Source organism: Aulonocara sp. 'chitande type north' Nkhata Bay, linkage group LG23 (genome assembly GCF_057382095.1).
Source record: "Aulonocara sp. 'chitande type north' Nkhata Bay isolate Kocher_YH1m ecotype deep benthic linkage group LG23, A_spYH_male_GT1.1, whole genome shotgun sequence".
NCBI lineage: Eukaryota > Metazoa > Chordata > Actinopteri > Cichliformes > Cichlidae > Aulonocara > Aulonocara sp. 'chitande type north' Nkhata Bay.
In genome coordinates this window covers 26565194-26584507 of record NC_141365.1, presented here as the reverse complement: position 1 = coordinate 26584507, position 19314 = coordinate 26565194, and the positions used below count along the sequence as shown (strand labels likewise).

At 40.2% G+C, this 19314-nt stretch overlaps 1 protein-coding gene across 1 annotated transcript; it reads right to left on the bottom strand.

The window, feature by feature from the left end:
* Positions 1-2289: 2289 nt before the first annotated feature.
* On the bottom strand, positions 2290-8034 carry LOC147301989 (low molecular weight neuronal intermediate filament-like). The gene is made up of 8 exons (XM_086283563.1): positions 7743-8034; positions 7137-7197; positions 6528-6623; positions 5877-6002; positions 5597-5751; positions 5167-5201; positions 4037-4071; positions 2290-2304 (listed from the first exon to the last, which is right to left on the bottom strand). The coding sequence occupies exons 1-8, from the start codon at positions 7943-7945 to the stop codon at positions 2290-2292; spliced, it is 726 nt and encodes a 241-aa protein (XP_086139689.1). The 5' UTR covers positions 7946-8034.
* Positions 8035-19314: the final 11280 nt, after the last annotated feature.

The window sequence follows — 19314 nt, the reverse complement described above, 5'->3', positions numbered from 1 at the left end:
GTCTATTGTTGGCTCCCTCATTTCTTTCTTTCTGCCCTTTTCCTTAACATCTCTCATATCGCTCTTCTGATCTTTAACTTCATCTCCAGACACCTTTTATTCTTCTCCTCCTCCTCATCTGTACATTTTAGTGCCGATACGCATACACATACAATTTAGCTCATCCTTTATATACTATACTATTTGCACTATTACTGTGGTAAATGCTTATGGAAAATGGTGTGTTCGACCTTTTAAATTTAAATTGAGGAGAAAGATCTGTTTCTCTACGCTGACCAAGAGGGCGAACATCTGTTGTAAGGAGCTTCCTGTAATCAGAGGTTGTGGATCAAACTATTGTCTTTGTCATCAACCTCCATCATGCAATCCTCCTCTGTTTTTGTCATATTAACATGTGTAAAGGTGGCCTATAATTGGTGCCTCAGGAATGTCTTTTGGCCGCTATACAACTGTATTAATGTACGTACATCTGAACACTTAGGGGGCATCCAGAAGGAAGTGGTTTGTCAACTTGTCAACTAGGGACTATAACAGCTACCTTGGTTGGAATAACTGCTGGTGACACAAAATAACCAGGTCCTGACTCACCAATAAGAAAAATAGATACAGTTGATCGACATATGACTGGGTGGCAAATACGTTAAAGGGTTACCTAGGCAACTGGAGCCTAAGATATGAGTGAATTGCTCACTGTGTGGATGCTCCTTTACAGACTGTTGAGCAGCCTGAACGGGCACACTCAGTACATCTGTGATCAGGGTCGTGAACTTTCCTTTGGTTTCAGAGCTGGTGGTTTGCTATGGGCAGAATTTTGTGCCATAGTTTGCTTTTAGCAGAAACATGTCTGATCTTTCCTTTTGTTAATGTTTATTTAAGAGAATTTCACCCAATCTCTGAGGGTCTTTTTCTTTTTGTACGAGAAACTCGCCGTTTGCCATGGAAAAATATGTATTTTGTGTATGGTTGCGGCAAGTTTCACTGCTACTTGGTAAGCAGGTAAGTATTTGGGTACAAGTGGGTGACTTCCACACAAATTCTGGGCAGCTGTAGAAATCTGCTAGCCATCAAAGCAGTGCTAGGAATGTTTTTGGTGCATAGTAATTTTGTGACCAATTTCATCTTGTGCCAGTTGCTGTGAAATCAGTTGCTAAAGCCAGTCACCTGGTCAGTGACCACTTGCTAGGAAAATTCCAACTGGTATTCCAAGACCATTTGGTAATTTGTTGGGGCAAGTTCCTGGCAGTTAGTTAGTAGTATAAAATGGTAACAGACCAGCACTTCTGATTGCACTGAAGTCCTCCTGATTGCTTGGATTGCTAGCAGGTTGCCAGGCGTTTGTGTGGAAGACTGTAACCTGTCTGCAAACACTTCAGGTTTCACTACAGAGTGAAAACTACAGAGCGAGTGTCTGCAGACAAGTCACAATGATCCATGCAAACGAGAGCTGACCGCAGCAGTCTGCTAGTAATCAAAGCAATTACATGGAATTGTTGGTGTAGCATTTTCTTCATGACCAGTTTAGCCCAATTCCAGCCAGCAACTATCAGCAACCACTTGTCAACCAGTCAGGGAATACAACATTTTCCAGTGTGAATGCTCATGGAGATTTAGGCGAACAAATTATTTGAAACGTTTTATTTTAATTGGAAAAAACACCAATTTAATCTTCATATAAGCTTTTAATCCAACAACCAAACAAATGTGTGTGCTCATACATACATAGGTGAGTCTGCGTGTGAGATTGTATGTCTCTGTATGTCTGACATTGAATCAGAAGTGGATGCTACATTTCTGTCATTTGATTCTCGAAGGACCTTTGCATGCTGATACTTTACATGAGGTTATCATGAAGTCCTCTCCGAGCTCTTGACACACACACGCACATATACGCTATCATTCACATTAACAATAAACAGCTATTGCTTTTCCACACACAGCACATATGTCTGACCCTTAACTGACCCCTGACCCCCTAACTGCTGCTCAGATCAGATTTTGGGGTCATCACTGTCACTCTCATCGACTTCTTCACTGACAGAGTGACCCAAACTGTCCTATCCCATAAAATGTTCTTCTATCAATCAATTAAAAGTTAACACAAGTTCATGTTAGTGCATGGTTGGCCTACTGAAAAAATCCCACCACTCAATGATCAAATAAGTTTAGAAGCACAGCTTTACAATTATACCACCAAGAAAAGACAGATTAGTGTTTTGTTTTGTTTTTTAAATTATTCTTCTTCTCTCCTGCCAGTTGTCATATTTTCTGCTGTTATATTGATGACTGGATTTACTCTGATTCGTCCTGTAGGAGAAAAACATTAGAAAGATTAAACCGACTATATCAGATTTTTATCAGATGGCTTCTCTGTCTGAATGCTTGTTAGCTATCTGAAAGCGAGTAAAGGCTCTGCCCTAAACACATAGAAACTACAACAGCACTGACAGAAAGATTAAAGTAGTTTTTATATTTATCCAGAAAAAAATAGAAATTTTATCTTGTAACAAAACTTTAAAGCTGCTGGTGTAGCGTGTTCCCAATGGTCGCTACGTGTGGATCACAAGGCATCACAGAGGCGAGTGAAGTTGTAATTTTAAAGGCTGACAACTGAGGTCAGAGGTCAAACTACCATCTACCTCTAAAGGTGACTGAAATCAGGTAAAGGGCTGGGGGCATTCTGCCACTTATTTTGGCAACATTTTCAAAAATAAGAAAAAAGGGCTGCTTCTGAAAGAAATTTGCTGTTTCATTTTGCCACTGGGGGCCATCAAAAATCACTAAAAAAAAAGTGGTCCAAGCTTAAACTTAAAGACTTCAATTTCTGAGCCTTTAAAAAAATGAGTGAATTGTGAGAAACACTGAAGTGACTAAAACTGAATCATCATTAATATCAAAATATTTTGAACAGGTTGAGATAATCTTGAAAATTGTCACACAGATGATAAATATGGGCCAATGGGGTGGAAGGATCGATCGGCTGTATCTGGTCATGCATACACAATTTTTGCCATTTGCTCATAATTTTTATTTTCAAATCCAGCTCCACAGACTAGCTTTACCTAATTCACGGATCAAAATAATCCTTTTTTATCTTGTTTGGGAACTTTTGCTGCCCATCAGTTCATACTCTGTTTGATACTATAGTCACAATAAAATAAAATAAAAACAGTGGCTATAGAGCAAAATTATTGTTAGCATGTGCAATGAACTTGTAATCTTGTGGGCTTTGAATTGGTTGCTTTAAAGATGGGGAGCAGGTGTGCAACCACTCACTGTCGGTTAGATCAACTAACATAAAAGGGCAGTAAGACTGAGTCAGTCTGTAATTTGACCAGGTTAAGGTAATAATTACCTACAATCTGTTTTTGTCTGCAAACACAGATGTTCACATTAACTATTTAGATTTAGAGTCAATTCACAATATCACAGATTTCAAACAGAAACACAGAAAATAATGTTAATAGTTGCTGTTGGACAGTGATTTAACTGCAAAATGACAAAGTTGCTCGCTCTGCAGCCTTGCTTTTATGTAGGAATATAACCCGTATACAACCAGCTGAGTTGAGTCCTCTTTTGTGTTCATCAGTGTGGACTGATTCAGACTGATATCAGCATGTTGCAGTCTTGTCTGAGAGTGCAGTCAGAGGCTGGCTGCAGGTTTTTGGAGACAGGTTGCCTGGTTGCTATAACTACTTGCAATCAGTAGCTGAATGCAAAAAGCACTTTTCAACATAATCACCAGACAACTACTTATTTTTCATAGTCTGGTGTCACTGAGCCATGAAAAAAGCTGCTTTAATTCTTCCTCTTCTTATAATTCACTTTGAAACGAAGACCTAAGAACTGTACCATTTGTTTGATGATGAATTTCTTTTCCTACATTTTCTAAAACAAAACGACCTGTCAGGATTCTTAAGAAAGAAAATTTCAAAACATAAACAACACACACACACACACACACACACACACACACACACACGCACGAAACTTCACAAAGAAATAAAAACATGAATAGATAAAATTAATAGTATTTTACCCCATTGTCACTGGAACCACTGTCCGGATTTGAGTCTGCAATGGAATCGGAGTGTTTAACTTTGCATGCACCCTAGCACCATCTAGTGGTAGCTGCAAACAGTACTTGTGAGCCAGTTGTAAACAGGGTGAATACAGGATGGAGGGTGGAGGTGAATACAAGATGGAACGTCATTTCTGCTCAACAATGCAACAGTCCTTTCAATCACTGCTATAAACACCACAGCTTCCTTCATGTTCTTGTTATTTTCAGTTACATCAGTAGTTCCCAAACTTTGTTTTCAGAATCAGAAAGTCTTTATTTATCCCCAAGGGCCAACTAACATACAACAGAGCACCATGACGTTGAAGATACGGACAGGGCATAAACAGGCAGTAAGAGTGAGATAATAAATACACTGAATATACAGTATATACACAGTTTTAAAATTAAAGTCACTGAAAGGTGAGTAAATAACTGTAAGCGAGTAAAGTGCCAGCAGTATAAAAAGAGTGTAGAGTAGTTTATGTTTATGGGTGTGGGAAATGGTCTTATCGGCTGGAGTTAAAGAGCTAGCCCCTCTTTGTTTTAAAAGAACCACCCCCCCCCCCCCCCCCCAACCAAACTCCATTGCAGTTTATTTCACACTTCAAACCTTTTGTATTACAGGTTGCAATGAAATAAACTACTACCTCTTCACAGAGGAGCACTTTTGCAAATATGTGATGTCTTGATAAATTAAGCAGATACTTGAAGTTTATACAGCTACATTTTCGTCTGATGTGATGGCAATTAGATATGTATGTTAATGATTGGCGGATTCCCATGATGTATTGACTATTCTTCTTCAGTCACCTTTCTCACTCACTATGCGTTAATAGACCTCTCTGCACTGAATCATACTTGTTATTAAGCAGACAGTACAGAGTTTGAGAGTTTCACAATTATCTGATCGTATGCTCAGTCAGCCCTTCTTAATGTTTTATTTTGGTATGTTTATGCTTATCTCCAGATGGACTTGATTTTTGATGGACAAAAATCTATATTTAAACAGTAAGTTATGTGTATTTGACTCAGTGTGAATACAGTGTGATTTCACACAAATTGAGGTTTGTATGCTGGTTAAAGAGTCTTCACACCTTTGTTCTTACCTTCATCTGAATCCACATTTTTCCCTGTATTAATCCTGTGAAGACAAAAAGAAAAACGTTGAAAAATAATTTAATAAATAATATAATAATGTGATGGTAAAATGGTAAATGGCCTGTATTTGTATAGCGCTTTTCTAGTCCCTAAGGACCCCAAAGCGCTTTACACATCCAGTCATCCACCCATTCACACACACATTCACACACTGGTGATGGCAAGCTACATTGTAGCCACAGCTCTATCTATCCATAGATATAAAATCTTTAACCAGAATGATTGGATTTCATCCAGGTAAATGATTAAAAGCAACAACTTTAATGGTAGGTACTCCAGCCATGATTACAGCACTTGAATTTAACAACAATTATAAGATGAAGCAATGTAGCAGATAATAAAATCTGTCAACTTATTGAATACAATTGAAAACATCACCTTTCTTTCATTTTTTCCAGCAACTTTGCGTAATGTTCAATATCAGCCTCCAGGTCCGTGCTGTTGTTGAGTCTTTGCTCATATCCTTTTAGGTTGTTCATCAGTTTCGTCATATTCTCTTTCATTCTCCCGAACTCTGACTCTATATTCTGCATCTGTTTTATCATGCCAGGTTCAAAGGTTAATGTTTTTATTTATATAAAAAACAGTTCAATTCAGGCTCTTGGGTAGCAGAATTTATCTTTACCACAGCAGTTAATAATGATAACATATCTCCAACCTTTGACTGGTGTTTTTCAAGACTGATCCTCTTAACACGCCCCCTGATCTTTTCCAGTGTTTCCATCAGGTCTGAATTGTTATTATCGGTCTCAGTCTGGTTCTGACTCTGCAGCTCATTGATCTTCTACAGGAGAAGAGGAGACAGGTGAAGATAAACAGAGGCTTAGAGTTAGGATTTATCTATATGAGCTGTTGTCTGTACACATCACATTAATTGATTAACCTCTGTTAACATTGTTAACAGCTGGTAACAACTAAATGCATCAGAACCATTACTGAAACCATACTTAGAACAAATTTTAATCACTGTGTCAGGTTCTTTAAAATGATATTTCTAAGTGCGCTAAATTACAAAAATACATAAATTTGCCATCTTAATATCCAGCCTTAGAGTAGAATAAACCCTCTCATGGTTCTCTTTGGCAGCTCTTGATGAAGGCTAGAACAAATCTACCTACAATTCATAGATGTGATGGGTTTAATACACTTAATAATAGCTAATGTTCTGTTCTGTCCTAGTAAGCCATGGGAGTGAACCAGCACAGTGCTGTAACTGAGAACTTCAGTCTTTTATCTGTGAAGAGATTGTATAAAAACACACATCATCCTGAATATAGCATAAAAAATAAGAAGAAAAGGAGGAGTGAACCTCTTCATAGATCTCCTTCAAGAACTGAATCTCCTGCTCCAGCAGTCCAGTGCGTTTCTTCTGAAACTCACAGTCCAGCTCAGCTTTAACCTTCTCCTGCAAAATTAAAAGTTATTTTAATGAAATATCATTACATCATGCAGTCTAACATTATAATAGTTTAAAAAAAGCATACATATTTTAAACAACTCTCCATTTTGCTACTCCAATTCCTGTAAAACTGTGGTGTCAAGAATATGACCCAGGGACCAAATTACAGGCCAAACAAATGAAGTCCATAGGATGGCTTTGAAAAATGTGGCATTAAATTACAAACAAAGAGGGTATGAATTTTGAGCTTTGTCCTGTTTTTTGGCTGTTTACAGCCTTTTTGCTGACAAAGACATCACCCATAGTTTGCCATACAACACCAAAGTAATTAAAGGATTAAACAGAACCAAAGATCAGCTTTATATTATTTATCAATTTTTTTTCTTTTTCAGTTTTAGTATTCCATCAAACAACAGAAAACTATAGATGAACCAATTAATATTTTAAAAAAAATGTTTGAGTGGGTCCATCCCTGCTAATAACAATAAAAAGATAAAATTATTGGAGATTACAAATTACCTTTATAATCCTATTTAACTGGTCTTCTGCAATTTCTCTTCTTTTTTTCTCAGCTTCCAACCTGGACGCCAGTAAGATACACAGATGAGTTTTAGACAGAAAACCTTTGATGAGCAACTGGTTTCATTCAAGCCAGTGTACTCTTAGTGCTGGTTCTGGATAAATGGGAAGGGTTGCATAAGGAAGGGCACTGGCACAAAATATTTGTGAAATCAAACAGCAAGAATGTGATTTTTGTATTGAACTGCTGATCTGGCCTCCAGTGTGCCAACAGAGTGCCAGTGGAAACTATTCTGCTCTTGGCCAAAGACAAAAGAAGAGGAGAGGTGGAAGGCATGTTAGGAGAGAGAGATATATCACGAGACAGAACTCAGGAAATAATTTGCGGTTTTAGTTATTTAAGTCAAAAACAGTTCTACATTTACTATTTTACATGTGAGTGTTAAGTAAGAATAGGCCTATACTAGTTAATCTCCAGCAAGATGTTGACTGTTTATGGATCCAAAACAGGTTTTGAATTTATCAGTGAAAAAATAACAGTATACATAATAATAATCACATTATCAATATAAAGACTCACAAATGCCCCCTTTTGCCCCTTCCCACCTCAATGTTAAGGTTTTCTGCTCCCTGATTATTTCCTCGTTGTCTTCTTCATGCGCCATGCTCAACAGCTCCTTCATCTTCTCCTCAACTATGCCATGGATGGACTCATTGTGCTCCTGATAATTCACCTGATTATTGACCTTCTTGATGTAGGTGGCAAAGAGGCTATTCAGTAACTGCAGCTCTTTCTTCTCCATCGCCATGTTTGCAGAAGAGCACTCAGTGACTTTGTGGGAAGCAAAGCCTGGGCAGTAAGAGGATGCAGTGTGTGCTGAAGAACTCTAGGAGGAAATGCTGGAGCTCACAGAAAGCCTGGTGAGAGCTGCAACTGAAGCAGAACCTGCTTGTCGATCTATTTGTAGGTACCTCCCCCTTCGCTTTTTACCCCCTCCTCCCTGAGAAATGTCCTTCCTGATCCTCCCTCTCTCTTTCTTCCTCCTTTAGCTTATCATTTTAAATTCTTTAACATTTTTTCTTTGTGTCATCTTTTTACATCACCTTTCAATTCTCTCTTCCTCTTCTAGTATTTTCTTCAACTTCCCTTTTCACCCTATTTCTACCCCTTCCTTTTTCTCCCTCTGTTACACTCCCCCATTCTCCAGTTATTGTGCTCTTTTTCTTAACTACCTAAGAGGGTTAATTTTCTTGCAACTACTATTTTTTTGGATTATAGTTGGATACTGGAGGAAAACAAGACAAATTGTGGACCAAATAAGGCAAAACAACAATAAGCGTGTTCACAAGAAGTGCACAGAGACACTAATCACACAGGTACACCATTAGTTGTAACTAACAACAAGCATTGTAGCCTTTCGTGATATGTGCTTCAAAATATAAGTCCATCAATGCAAACATTTATTGTCAATTGATAAAAACACAAAAAATATATTTTTGGTGATTTTGGGTAGTTGGTTCCACATTGAAAATAAAATAAAAGTGAACTGCATGTATAAAATTTATGCTAAAGGGAGGGAAGGAAGGGTATGCAAGAGTCAGTAAGCAGTGACTTGGGAGTGGGACCAAGTTGGCAAATCTCCTAAGTTAAGGATCCTAAGTTAGGGTTAGGGTTAGGGTGTGTCTCCTAAGTTAAGGAGTTAAGGATCTGGAAGCAAAGCTGAACAATGGCTTAGAGTAAACCTTCACACTGAGGTTTCACTACCTCGCTACCAGTAATGGATGACTTGCCCTCTCGTTTCCACATTCTGCTTCGTCTACAGGAACCATACCAGAGGGATTGACGAGCTCTTTGAAATATTCCTTATAGTTGTATCCTCAGTTGAAGTCATCCCCACGCTTCCAGGTTAACAACAGTCTTGTTCCATGGCCTCACTGAACTCCTCCCACACCTTGGGCCTATCTCAGCTACCATAGGGCAAGAGGCGAGATAAACCCTGGACAGGTCATCAGTCTGTCACAGGGCTACCACAGAGTGACAGACAACAATTCACAATCACACATACCACCCAAAGTTTGGACCCACAAAAGAGATGATGAGAATATCCAAACTCCACTATGTGCAATATCCATCTTTTCTGGCTATAATCCACCACCTCAGGGATAATGATGCTTTCCCAAGTCAGGGCAGGAATGTAATCTGTCCAGTGTACCCCTGGTCTGGCAGTTTGACTTGCTTAAACCACTTCAATTGGATCCTTGCAATGTGGAGGAATAGACTATGAATATACTAACTTTTTCTCTTGATGAAATCATCATTGAAAAAAAACTGCATTTTGTATTTACTTGAGTTATCTTTGTCTATTTTTTAATGATCTGAAACATGTACATGTGACAAATATGTAAAAAACAAATGTGGGTTAGAATGTAGATCAACCAATAAATAGGCAGCCTGACTTTTAGGCACAACGCCTGTACAGCATCCTCCCACATATCCTGAACCAAATCACTTCTAGTTGGTGACCAGCTGACAGCTCAGCTTCTCTCTTTACCTGATAGTCTTGTCCACGGTCTGATTTATTTGAGTTCAGGGCCATGCAGAGATGTTTGAAGGGGCGGGTGCTCAAAGTTAAAAAGGGACACACAGAACCAGGCAGAATAGCAACTCCCCACATTCATCAAGAATCTAATATGGAATCACATCATACTATCACGTCCACAGGACAGATGGTATCTGATTAAATAAGTGTTATGAGATAATAAAATGCGAAGATCAGTGACAGCACTCGCATGACCCTCTTGGGGACACTCCCATAGGGCTTAAAATCTGGGACTCTGCACCAGTTGCTCTTAGAACTGAAGAATCTTCTCGGATAAGAGGTGAAACGTCTTCAAGAAACCTAAAGAAGTCCTGAAGCTTTTCTTTCCAAGCTCCTTAGATTGTTGCACAGGAAGGACTCCACATGCACACACAATTTTTTTTAAATTGCCTCATCAAAAAGGGCACTAAGGACACCCATCAGGAAAGGGGCAGGTGCTCAAGGCCCCTCCACCCCACCCCACCCCTGCACTTGCTTGTTTGAGTTCCTAACATGGATGAGACTGCATCACACCTAGTGACAGTGAGGACCTGTTGTCCCAAAGACACAGGGAAGTAATTAACTCATCCTTCAGGTAAAACACCCGAACATACCGACAAGGCAACAGTAGTTGAGCAATTTGAAAATGAAAATGAGGAGTGTTTCCTTTTTGCTTTTTTTTGGTAGTTGAACAGCCACTCAGTTCAGAGATTTCCGACAACTGGAAAAACTAGTAAGTGCACATAGCATAGTTTCTGTCAACAGTTCTTATTCATGTGAGTGAAGTTGGCCCCCCCACCTTCTTCAAATCCAACAAAAGTGGTATCAAACGTTTGTGCTACGTTTGTGCTGGTTTGTGCTGCTAAAATTTTCGTTTGTACCGCTATCATTTTAAAGATATTATTAAAAATTTCTAGAGGTCATCAGAGGTCAACCAGCCCCCCCACATTAATGGAATCAAACAAAATTGATGTCAAATATTTGTGCTACGTTTGTGCTGGTTTGTGCTGCAAACATTTTTGTTTGTGCTGCTATCATTTTAATAATATTAATACAATAACGTCTTGATGCGTGCTTAATCATCCAGGCAAGTAAATCCCAAAAGGTTGATTCTGTTCATCTGGACATTTTCAGTGGGAGAAAGGTTTCGTCACTCATCCAAGTGACTTCTTCAGTCTCAGCTGACTGCATGTTTCCCCAACCTTATAAACAGTACATAGTGAAGGAAACTAGCACCACTGAATGAACAATGTGCTGGGGGGTTAGTTCCATGATTGTTAGTATGCAAATTCTTATGACCATTGATCAATGACAACTAATCAAAGCCTACTGATCAATGGCCATGAGTACCATTCACAGAGAGTTGGGGAATGGCTACAATCACAGCATTGTAAGATGGTGAAAGATGTACCCTTGGTCCCCCCTTCTCGATTCAGAGATGGTCAGCATTCTGACAACCCGATGGACGAAGCTGTCTCTCAGTCTGCGTGTTCTGGCCCGGAGGCTCTTCAGTATCCTTCCTGATGGCAGCAAACTGAAGAAGCTGTTGGAGGGATGAGTGGAGTCACCTGTAATGGAGAGGACCTTCCAGATGAGGCAGGTGCAGTAGATCTCCTGGGGAGGGAGGCAAGAGAGGTCCCCACAATGCTCTCGGCTGCTCTCACTACCCGTTGTCATTTTTCCTGCAGAACCCAGTGCAGGAGTCATACCACACAGTGATGCAGCTGGTGAGGATCCTCTCAATGGTGCCTCTGTAGAAGGTGCTCATAATGGGGGTTGAATCTGTTGTGCTTCTCAGTTTGCAGAGGAAGTGGAGTCGCTGTTGGTCTTCTCCACATTCAGGGACAGGTTGTTGCTGCTGTACCACTCTGCCAGATGGTTAACTTCACCCCTGTAGTAGATCTCATCATTGTTGCTGATGTGACCTACCACAGTTGTGTGTGACTGGAGCTGTGTGATGGTGTGCAGTCGTGGGTCAGCAGAGTGAAGAGAAGGGGGCTGAACACACATGCTTGAGGAGCCCCCGTATTCAGTGTTCTTGGGCTGGAGGTGTTGCTGCTGACCCGTACTGTCTGCTGTCTTCCTGTCAAGAAATCTAGCAGCCAGTTACATAGCGATGTGCTGATCCACAGCAGATCCAGTATAATCATAGTATAATCTTCACGTGCTTCATCCGAAGCACACTTTCTGTGTACTCACTACCTAATTTATAGCCAAAGTATTCACTCACTGTCTCTGTACTGTTTCGCTAGCTTAGCTTAGCTCGTAGCCGACTCGTTAGCACCATGGCTACTTCACCTGTCCCTCCTGCACTTTCTTGCTCATTGTGTCAGATGTTTAGTTACTCCTCGGCCTCCTATAGCATTAATGATATCTGTAACAAATGTAGCATATTTGCAGCTCTGGAGGCCAGGATTACTGAATTGGAGACTTGGCTTCGCACCCTTCATTCACCCATAGCTAGCCAGGCCCCTGTAGCTGGTGCAGCCGAAGATAGCGTAGGCCCCGCTAGCTGTTCCCCGGCAGACCCCAAGCAGCTGGGGAAAGAGGGCGGCTGGGTGACGGTGAGGAGGAAGCATAGTCCTAAACAGAAGCCCCAGGTACACCACCAACCCGTTCATGTGTCTAACCGTTTTTCCCCACTCGGCGACACACCCGCCGGGGGTCAAACTCTGGTAATTGGTGATTCTGTTCTCAGACATGTGAAGCTAGAGACACTGGCAACCATAGTCAATTGTCTTCCAGGGGCCAGAGCAGGCGACATTGAAGGAAATTTAAAACTGCTGGCTAAGGGTAAACGTAAATTCAGTAAGATCATAATTCACGTCGGCAGTAATGACACCCGGTTACGCCAATCGGAGGTCACTAAAATCAATATTGAATCGGTGTGCAACTTTGCCAAAACAATGTCGGACTCTGTAGTTTTCTCTGGTCCCCTCCCCAATCAGACCAGGAGTGACATGTTTAGCCGCATGTTCTCCTTAAATTGCTGGCTGTCTGAGTGGTGTCCCAGAAACGATGTGGGCTTCATAGATAATTGGCAAACCTTCTGGAGGAAACCTGGTCATGTTAGGAGAGACGGCATCCATCCCACTTTGGATGGAGCAGCTCTCATTTCTAGAAATATGGACAAATTTATTAAACCCCCAAAATATGACTATCCAGAGTTGGGACCAGGAAGCAGAGTTGCAGTCTTACACGCCTCTCTGCAGCTTCTCTCCTCCTGCTACCCCCCCAAAAACCCATCTCCATAGAGACTGTGTCAGCTCCCAAACAGACAAAAAACAAACTAAAAACCAGCAACAAACTACGGTGGCCCCTAGAGACAAAGCACGTACAAACTCCAAAACACTTACAAATTCCAAATAGCACGAACAAACTCCAAAACACATGCAAACTCCAAAACACGTACAAACTCCAAAACATGTACAAAATCCAAAACACATGCAAAATCCAAAACATGTGCAAGCTCCAAAACACTTACAAAATACAAAACACATGCAAAATCCAAAACACTTACAAACTCCAAAACACATGCAAGCTCCAAAACACTTACAAAATACAAAACACATGCAAAATACAAACCACGTACAAAATCCAAAACACATGCAAAATCCAAAACACGTACAAAATATAAAACACATGCAAAATCCAAAACACGTACAAAATACAAAACACGTGCAAAATCCAAAACACTTACAAAATACAAAACACATGCAAAATCCAAAACATGTACAAAATCCAAAACACATGCAAAATACAAAACACTTACAAAATACAAAACACATGCAAAATACAAAAAACGTACAAAATACAAAACATGCAAAATACAAAACACGTACAAAATCCAAAACACGTGCAAAATCCAAAACACTTACAAAATCCAAAACACGTGCAAAATCCAAAACACGTGCAAAATACAAAACACGTACAAAATACAAAACACGCACAAACTCCAAAACACGTACAAAATACAAAACACGTACAAAATACAAAACACTTGCAAAACCCAAAACACATGCATACCCCAAAACACATGCAAATTCCAAAACACAACGGAAGTGCTCCAGGACGCTAGGGGCAGTGTTGAGCTTTTGTTACCTAGTAACTACACAAGCCAGGAAGTACCAGTGACCGGATTTGGGGTCTGCAGCCTTAAAGGCCGCATTTTAAGGCCGATTACGTCACAGCGACACGACGAAGACTGTCCCAATTCAAAGGCTGCTCTCTCTTTTTCTTTCTCTCTGATTGTGGAATAAAAGTATGAACATGTGTTTATAAGTTACACTTGTGTTTGAATCCTGCAGCTTATCACACATTTGATTTCTATGTGTGACACCTGCAAGTGTCCAGAGTGAGGACAGACTGAGGGACCCACTGCTGCACATCATCTGTGAGGCTTTGCACCCCTGATGATCCACCAGGACAAACTCAGCAGTATGTGAGGAAGAGGAGGAGGAAGAGCCAGCAGCAGCTGACAGATGGAGAGAATAGACAGACTGTTCCCTGTTTGTGAAGGACTGCTAAGAAAGTTTAACATAACTAATTGTCTGTCCTGAATCAGTCTTATTAGGTAATGTTCAAATAATTTGATCATTCCAGTGTTTTCAGTGTGGGAGAAAGTACCCAGGGCATTCAGGTTACACACTATGAAAGGAACCAACAAGTTTAATGTTCAGAAAAATAAAGTATGTATCAGCAGCAGAATGGAGCTAAAAATAAATGTTTGTTTCAGTTCTATGAAGCTTTGAGTATTTTGGATTAGTAGGACTGCTGTGTTTGTTACATCATATTGCTGTAATTGTTTATATGCTTTATATATTCTGAGGTAAGTTGATCTATAGTGTCACATCATATTCTATAAGGATGTTATGTGTTTGTATACTTTCTGCCCAGTTTGACCCATTTAGCAGAATTCAGCCTGTTTAAGGCTCTGATATCTATTCTGTATGACTTAAAGCAGTTATGACATGGTCTGATTTTCTAACCCAATAAAGGAATGTTTAATATATCAGTCTACCCTTCATTCTATCAGAAACAGTTATCACAGCTTGTACATTTTCTTTTTACACATGTATGTAAGCATTGAGCCAAATTTAGTAATGCCAACATACTGAAGGAACAACATTTGTCTCTTATATATGATACACCTATATATGCACTGTCAATATACATTTTGAACCAGCTGCAGATGTCAGAGTAACAACTGACTGACCCCCACATAAAGTGCGTTACAGTAGTCCACAGGGGAAGAAATAAAAGCATGGATCACGGTTTCAAAGTGCTGCCTAGGAAGAAAAGATTTCACTCTTGCCAGTCGCCTTAAATGATAAATATGGACTGGTTCAACTTAAAACCAAAGGCAGTAACAACAGGTTTAAAATAAACTTCCAGGGGTTCCAAATGAAAAGAAGAGGACTCACAGGAGCCACTGGGACCAAACACCAACAAATCTGTTTTTTTTTCATTCAAATTTAAAAAGTTTAGAGCCAACCAAGCTTTAATGTCATAGGCATGTCAAGAGAGGTTTTATTCAGATGCCATCCTTCTGCTTCAGTGGCAAATAAATTTGGCAGTCATTCCTATATACTTGTCTTTGAGTGAAGATTTAAGGTGGTAAGACATGTAAATAACTGCAACTTGAATCTGTACTGAAGCTCAGTATTTGACACAGAGTTCATGTTCACTGCTGTAATAGCTAATAATGACTAATATAATAACCATAATATTGGCCATATTATATTTACATTACCAAAGTGATATGACTTTAGTCTCATGAACAACATTAGCTAATTGTTATTTACTAGCTAATCTTAAATGACTGTTCAGTACAGAAATGAAGCCCAACAATCATGTTTTACTGTCCTGTGGTCTCAGCCTCAGATACTTATCAAATCACACAAAGCTCTTGTAGAAACAAACAAACAAATGAAAAAAATATGTTCTCCTTCATTTCTGTCAAACAAAGTTGTATGACACGTTTCCAGCTGTTAGTATCATGGTTGCTAGGCAACCTGGGAAGCGCGACGGAGACTAGAGCCCATGTGTTTGCAACAAATTTGCCGTTTATTTTGCAAATCGAGCTCAACACTGCCCCTAGCGTCCTGGAGCACTTCCGTTGTGATTTGGAGTTTGCATGTGTTTTGGAGTTTGCATGTGTTTTGGAGTTTGCATGTGTTTTGGAGTTTGCATGTGTTTTGGATTTTGTACGTGTTTTGTATTTTGCATGTGTTTTGGATTTTGTACGTGTTTTGGAGTTTGCATGTGTTTTGGATTTTGTACGTGTTTTGGATTTTGCATGTGTTTTGGATTTTGTATGTGTTTTGGAGTTTGCATGTGTTTTGGATTTTGTACGTGTTTTGGATTTTGCATGTGTTTTGTATTTTGTATGTGTTTTGGAGTTTGCATGTGTTTTGAATTTTCTACGTGTTTTAGAGTTTGCATGTGTTTTGGATTTTGTATGTGTTTTGGAGTTTGCACGTGTTTTGAATTTTGTACGTGTTTTGTATTTTGCACGTGTTTTGGATTTTGTACCTGTTTTGGATTTTGCACGTGTTTTGGATTTTGCATGTGTTTTGGATTTTGTACGTGTTTTGGAGTTTGTACGTGTTTTGGAGTTTGCATGTGTTTTGGATTTTGTACGTGTTTTGGAGTTTGTGCGTGCTATTTGGAATTTGTAAGTGTCTTGGAGTTTGTACATGCTTTGTCTCTAGGGGCCACCGTAACAAACAACTTAAACATAAACAATTACAAAGAAAGAACAATACAGTATCCACATCTGAACCAAAGAGTAAAACAGTGAAATGTGGATTATTAAATATTAGGTCTCTCTCCTCCAAGTCTCTGTTAGTACATGACTTAATAATTGATCAACAAATTGATTTACTCTGCCTTACAGAAACCTGGTTGCAGCAGGATGATTATGTTAGTTTAAATGAATCAACACCCCCGAGTCATTCTAACTACCAGAAATCTCGAAGCACAGGCCGAGGGGGCGGTGTGTGAAGGATACAAAAAAACAACAACAGCAATAGAATAATATTAAACACAAAGTGAACCCGTCTTCCTTCATTAAATAGGTTCTTTTAGATGTTAAGGAGGAATTGACTTAACCAGGCTGGCGGAGAATGAAGACAACCGGACACCTGCGGCAGATGGGGAATCAGTGAACTTTTATTGAGACAGAGACAACCTCTCAACACAGCTCACATCAGGAGATTCCTAAAATTTGCTGTGAGGATGGGTATATATTCTCTAAAACTTACAGGAGGGGGTTGTGAGGAAAGTGCTGCATTAGCAGAAAAAACAACTCCATAAAAGGAAATCGGCCTTGGGTGTTCTAGTCTCTTCGCTTGCAGATATCTTGCACCTGCAGGATGAGGCGATCGCTTCTTATCGCTCTCAAGGCCAAAGTCGTGAGCACATTTTTATTACACAGTTGCACAGTAACTTTAAAGCTGAACAATATTTAAAGCTGAATAATGTTTGATCAGATTATATTTTCTTCAAATCCCCCTTTTGACCCATCTTAAATGGGTCAACACACAAAAATAAGTAACATTCAAAGGAACACAGAGACGTGTCGAAGCCTGGCTCGAAAAACTCCTCGGGTCTTATCATTTGTCTTTATCTGTCATTGCAGATGAGGAGAAAAGAGTCCAGGCACCACCCTGCCCAGGGGTCGGCTGCAAGCAGTCTCGGTTCCCGACGAAAGCAGTAACAGCTGTCCTGCACACAAGGATACAACGAGTCAGTGCAACCAGGGTAGTGACACAAAATTAACATTTCCTGTAACCCAGCAACCAAAAAGCATAAGTAATGATAAAAATGTGGAGAGTACAGAGTATACTATAATAATGAGAGATATAAACGTGAAGATGTCTAAACCCAGAACGGTAACTGCTAAGGACATTCAAAAGTGAATATGGTAAAACGTGAGGAAGGGGTGTGGAAAAAAACAATTTATATCCAGTGGTGGGAGTACACATTCGCTCAGGCTTAAGTCCGGAGACCCTGAGAACATCGCTTAACCCTCACAACCCGACCAGACAGAGTTCAACCAGATATATCCTTCAAGAGGAAGTGGGTGAGGGAAACAATTAATAACAAGCCTAATACAAAACACCACAGAGAAACAACCATTCTAGAAGCATTTAAACAAGAGAAAGACGATAATGTTCGTCACCCTCACGATCAGAGTTTTCATCATCCGTTGGCGAGGAGGTGGGAAGTTGACTAGCCAATAAAGGCATCTGCCGGGCTAGATCCTTATCCTCAGGAGTGAGAGCTGTAACAATCAGTCTCTGGAAGAGGGATCGAATGCATGGAATACAACAGCAACCGCAGGTGACTAGGACAGCAACAAAAACTGAGATGGAAACTAGGATGGAAGCTACAAGGGCCTTATATTTGCCAAACATGTTAAGCCAAGAGTCCCACATGGCAGTATCAACGCCCGAGTGTTCCTTCATTTTAACAGTAAGAGCTGTGAGACCAGTAATAGCTTTAGTGAGGGAACCATCAGGAGCTGTGTTATTGGGGATATAGGTACAGCACTCCTGACCAAAAAGGCTGCAGACTCCGCCTCTTTCTGCGAGGAGAAAATCCGTTGCGACCCTGTTTTGGAAAGCCATTAGGGAAGTGGCAGATAACTGTGCATGCACAGCTTCAAAACCATCTCGAGTGTAATTAGCCAACAGTTGCACATTAAAGTGAATGTAGTTAATTCTGTCTACATTCGCATTTATTTCAACCATCCAAAGTATCGAGGCCCATCCTGCTTTAACCTGGTCTCGCAGTTTATATTCATCGGGGACCCCACGGGGTATACCTACAGCATCAATATAGGTTGGATTATGAGCTGAACCTGGGATTAGAGAACGTTTAGAGCGGCGTTCAGAGGAGGATGGGAGGCCAACTTCGTGTACTTCTATAGAGAGATCTACTGGAGTGACTAAAACAGGTAAAATAAGAGTTATGAGAGCGCAAAGACCTGACGCATCCCGAGGGAAACCATCATATAACTTGTTATTGCCACACCACCACCACAAATCAGCCCTAGCCGTAGGTCGGAAATTTGGTTTCATAACCGTCATCTCAGTGCACCAAGAAGAGTTCAAGCTACCTAGTTTTACTGCATTGCCAGTCAGGTTAATACAAGTGAAATTGTTCACAGCTACATCTGAAGAAAAGAAAGGTGGTTTATTAGAGACCGAGCGTTGAGTTTTAGGAAAGTGGTTTTCCAGATATGAGCAATGACCTCGTTTTGTATTGTTCATAAGATGCAGGAGGCATGCACTATTGACTGGCGCCGGTACAACTCTTAAAGTGGGGCGGGCTCCCATACACACTATGCAGTCGGAAGCCGTCTTGTCAGCAGCTTGTTCAGCTAGTAGTAACCAGTTGTTTGTTGCTCCAGAAATACCGGTTAGAATTTGGAAGAGGTCATCTTTAGACATTTTATTTGTGTCTACAATGCGTATTCGGCCGTTTCTCCCCCCGTTTGTATATGTCACCGGAGGGCCATTAAAGGTGGGGTTATCATCTTTAACTACAGAGCTTGGAGCTGCACCAACGCTAGGGCATATTTCCATTTGCCA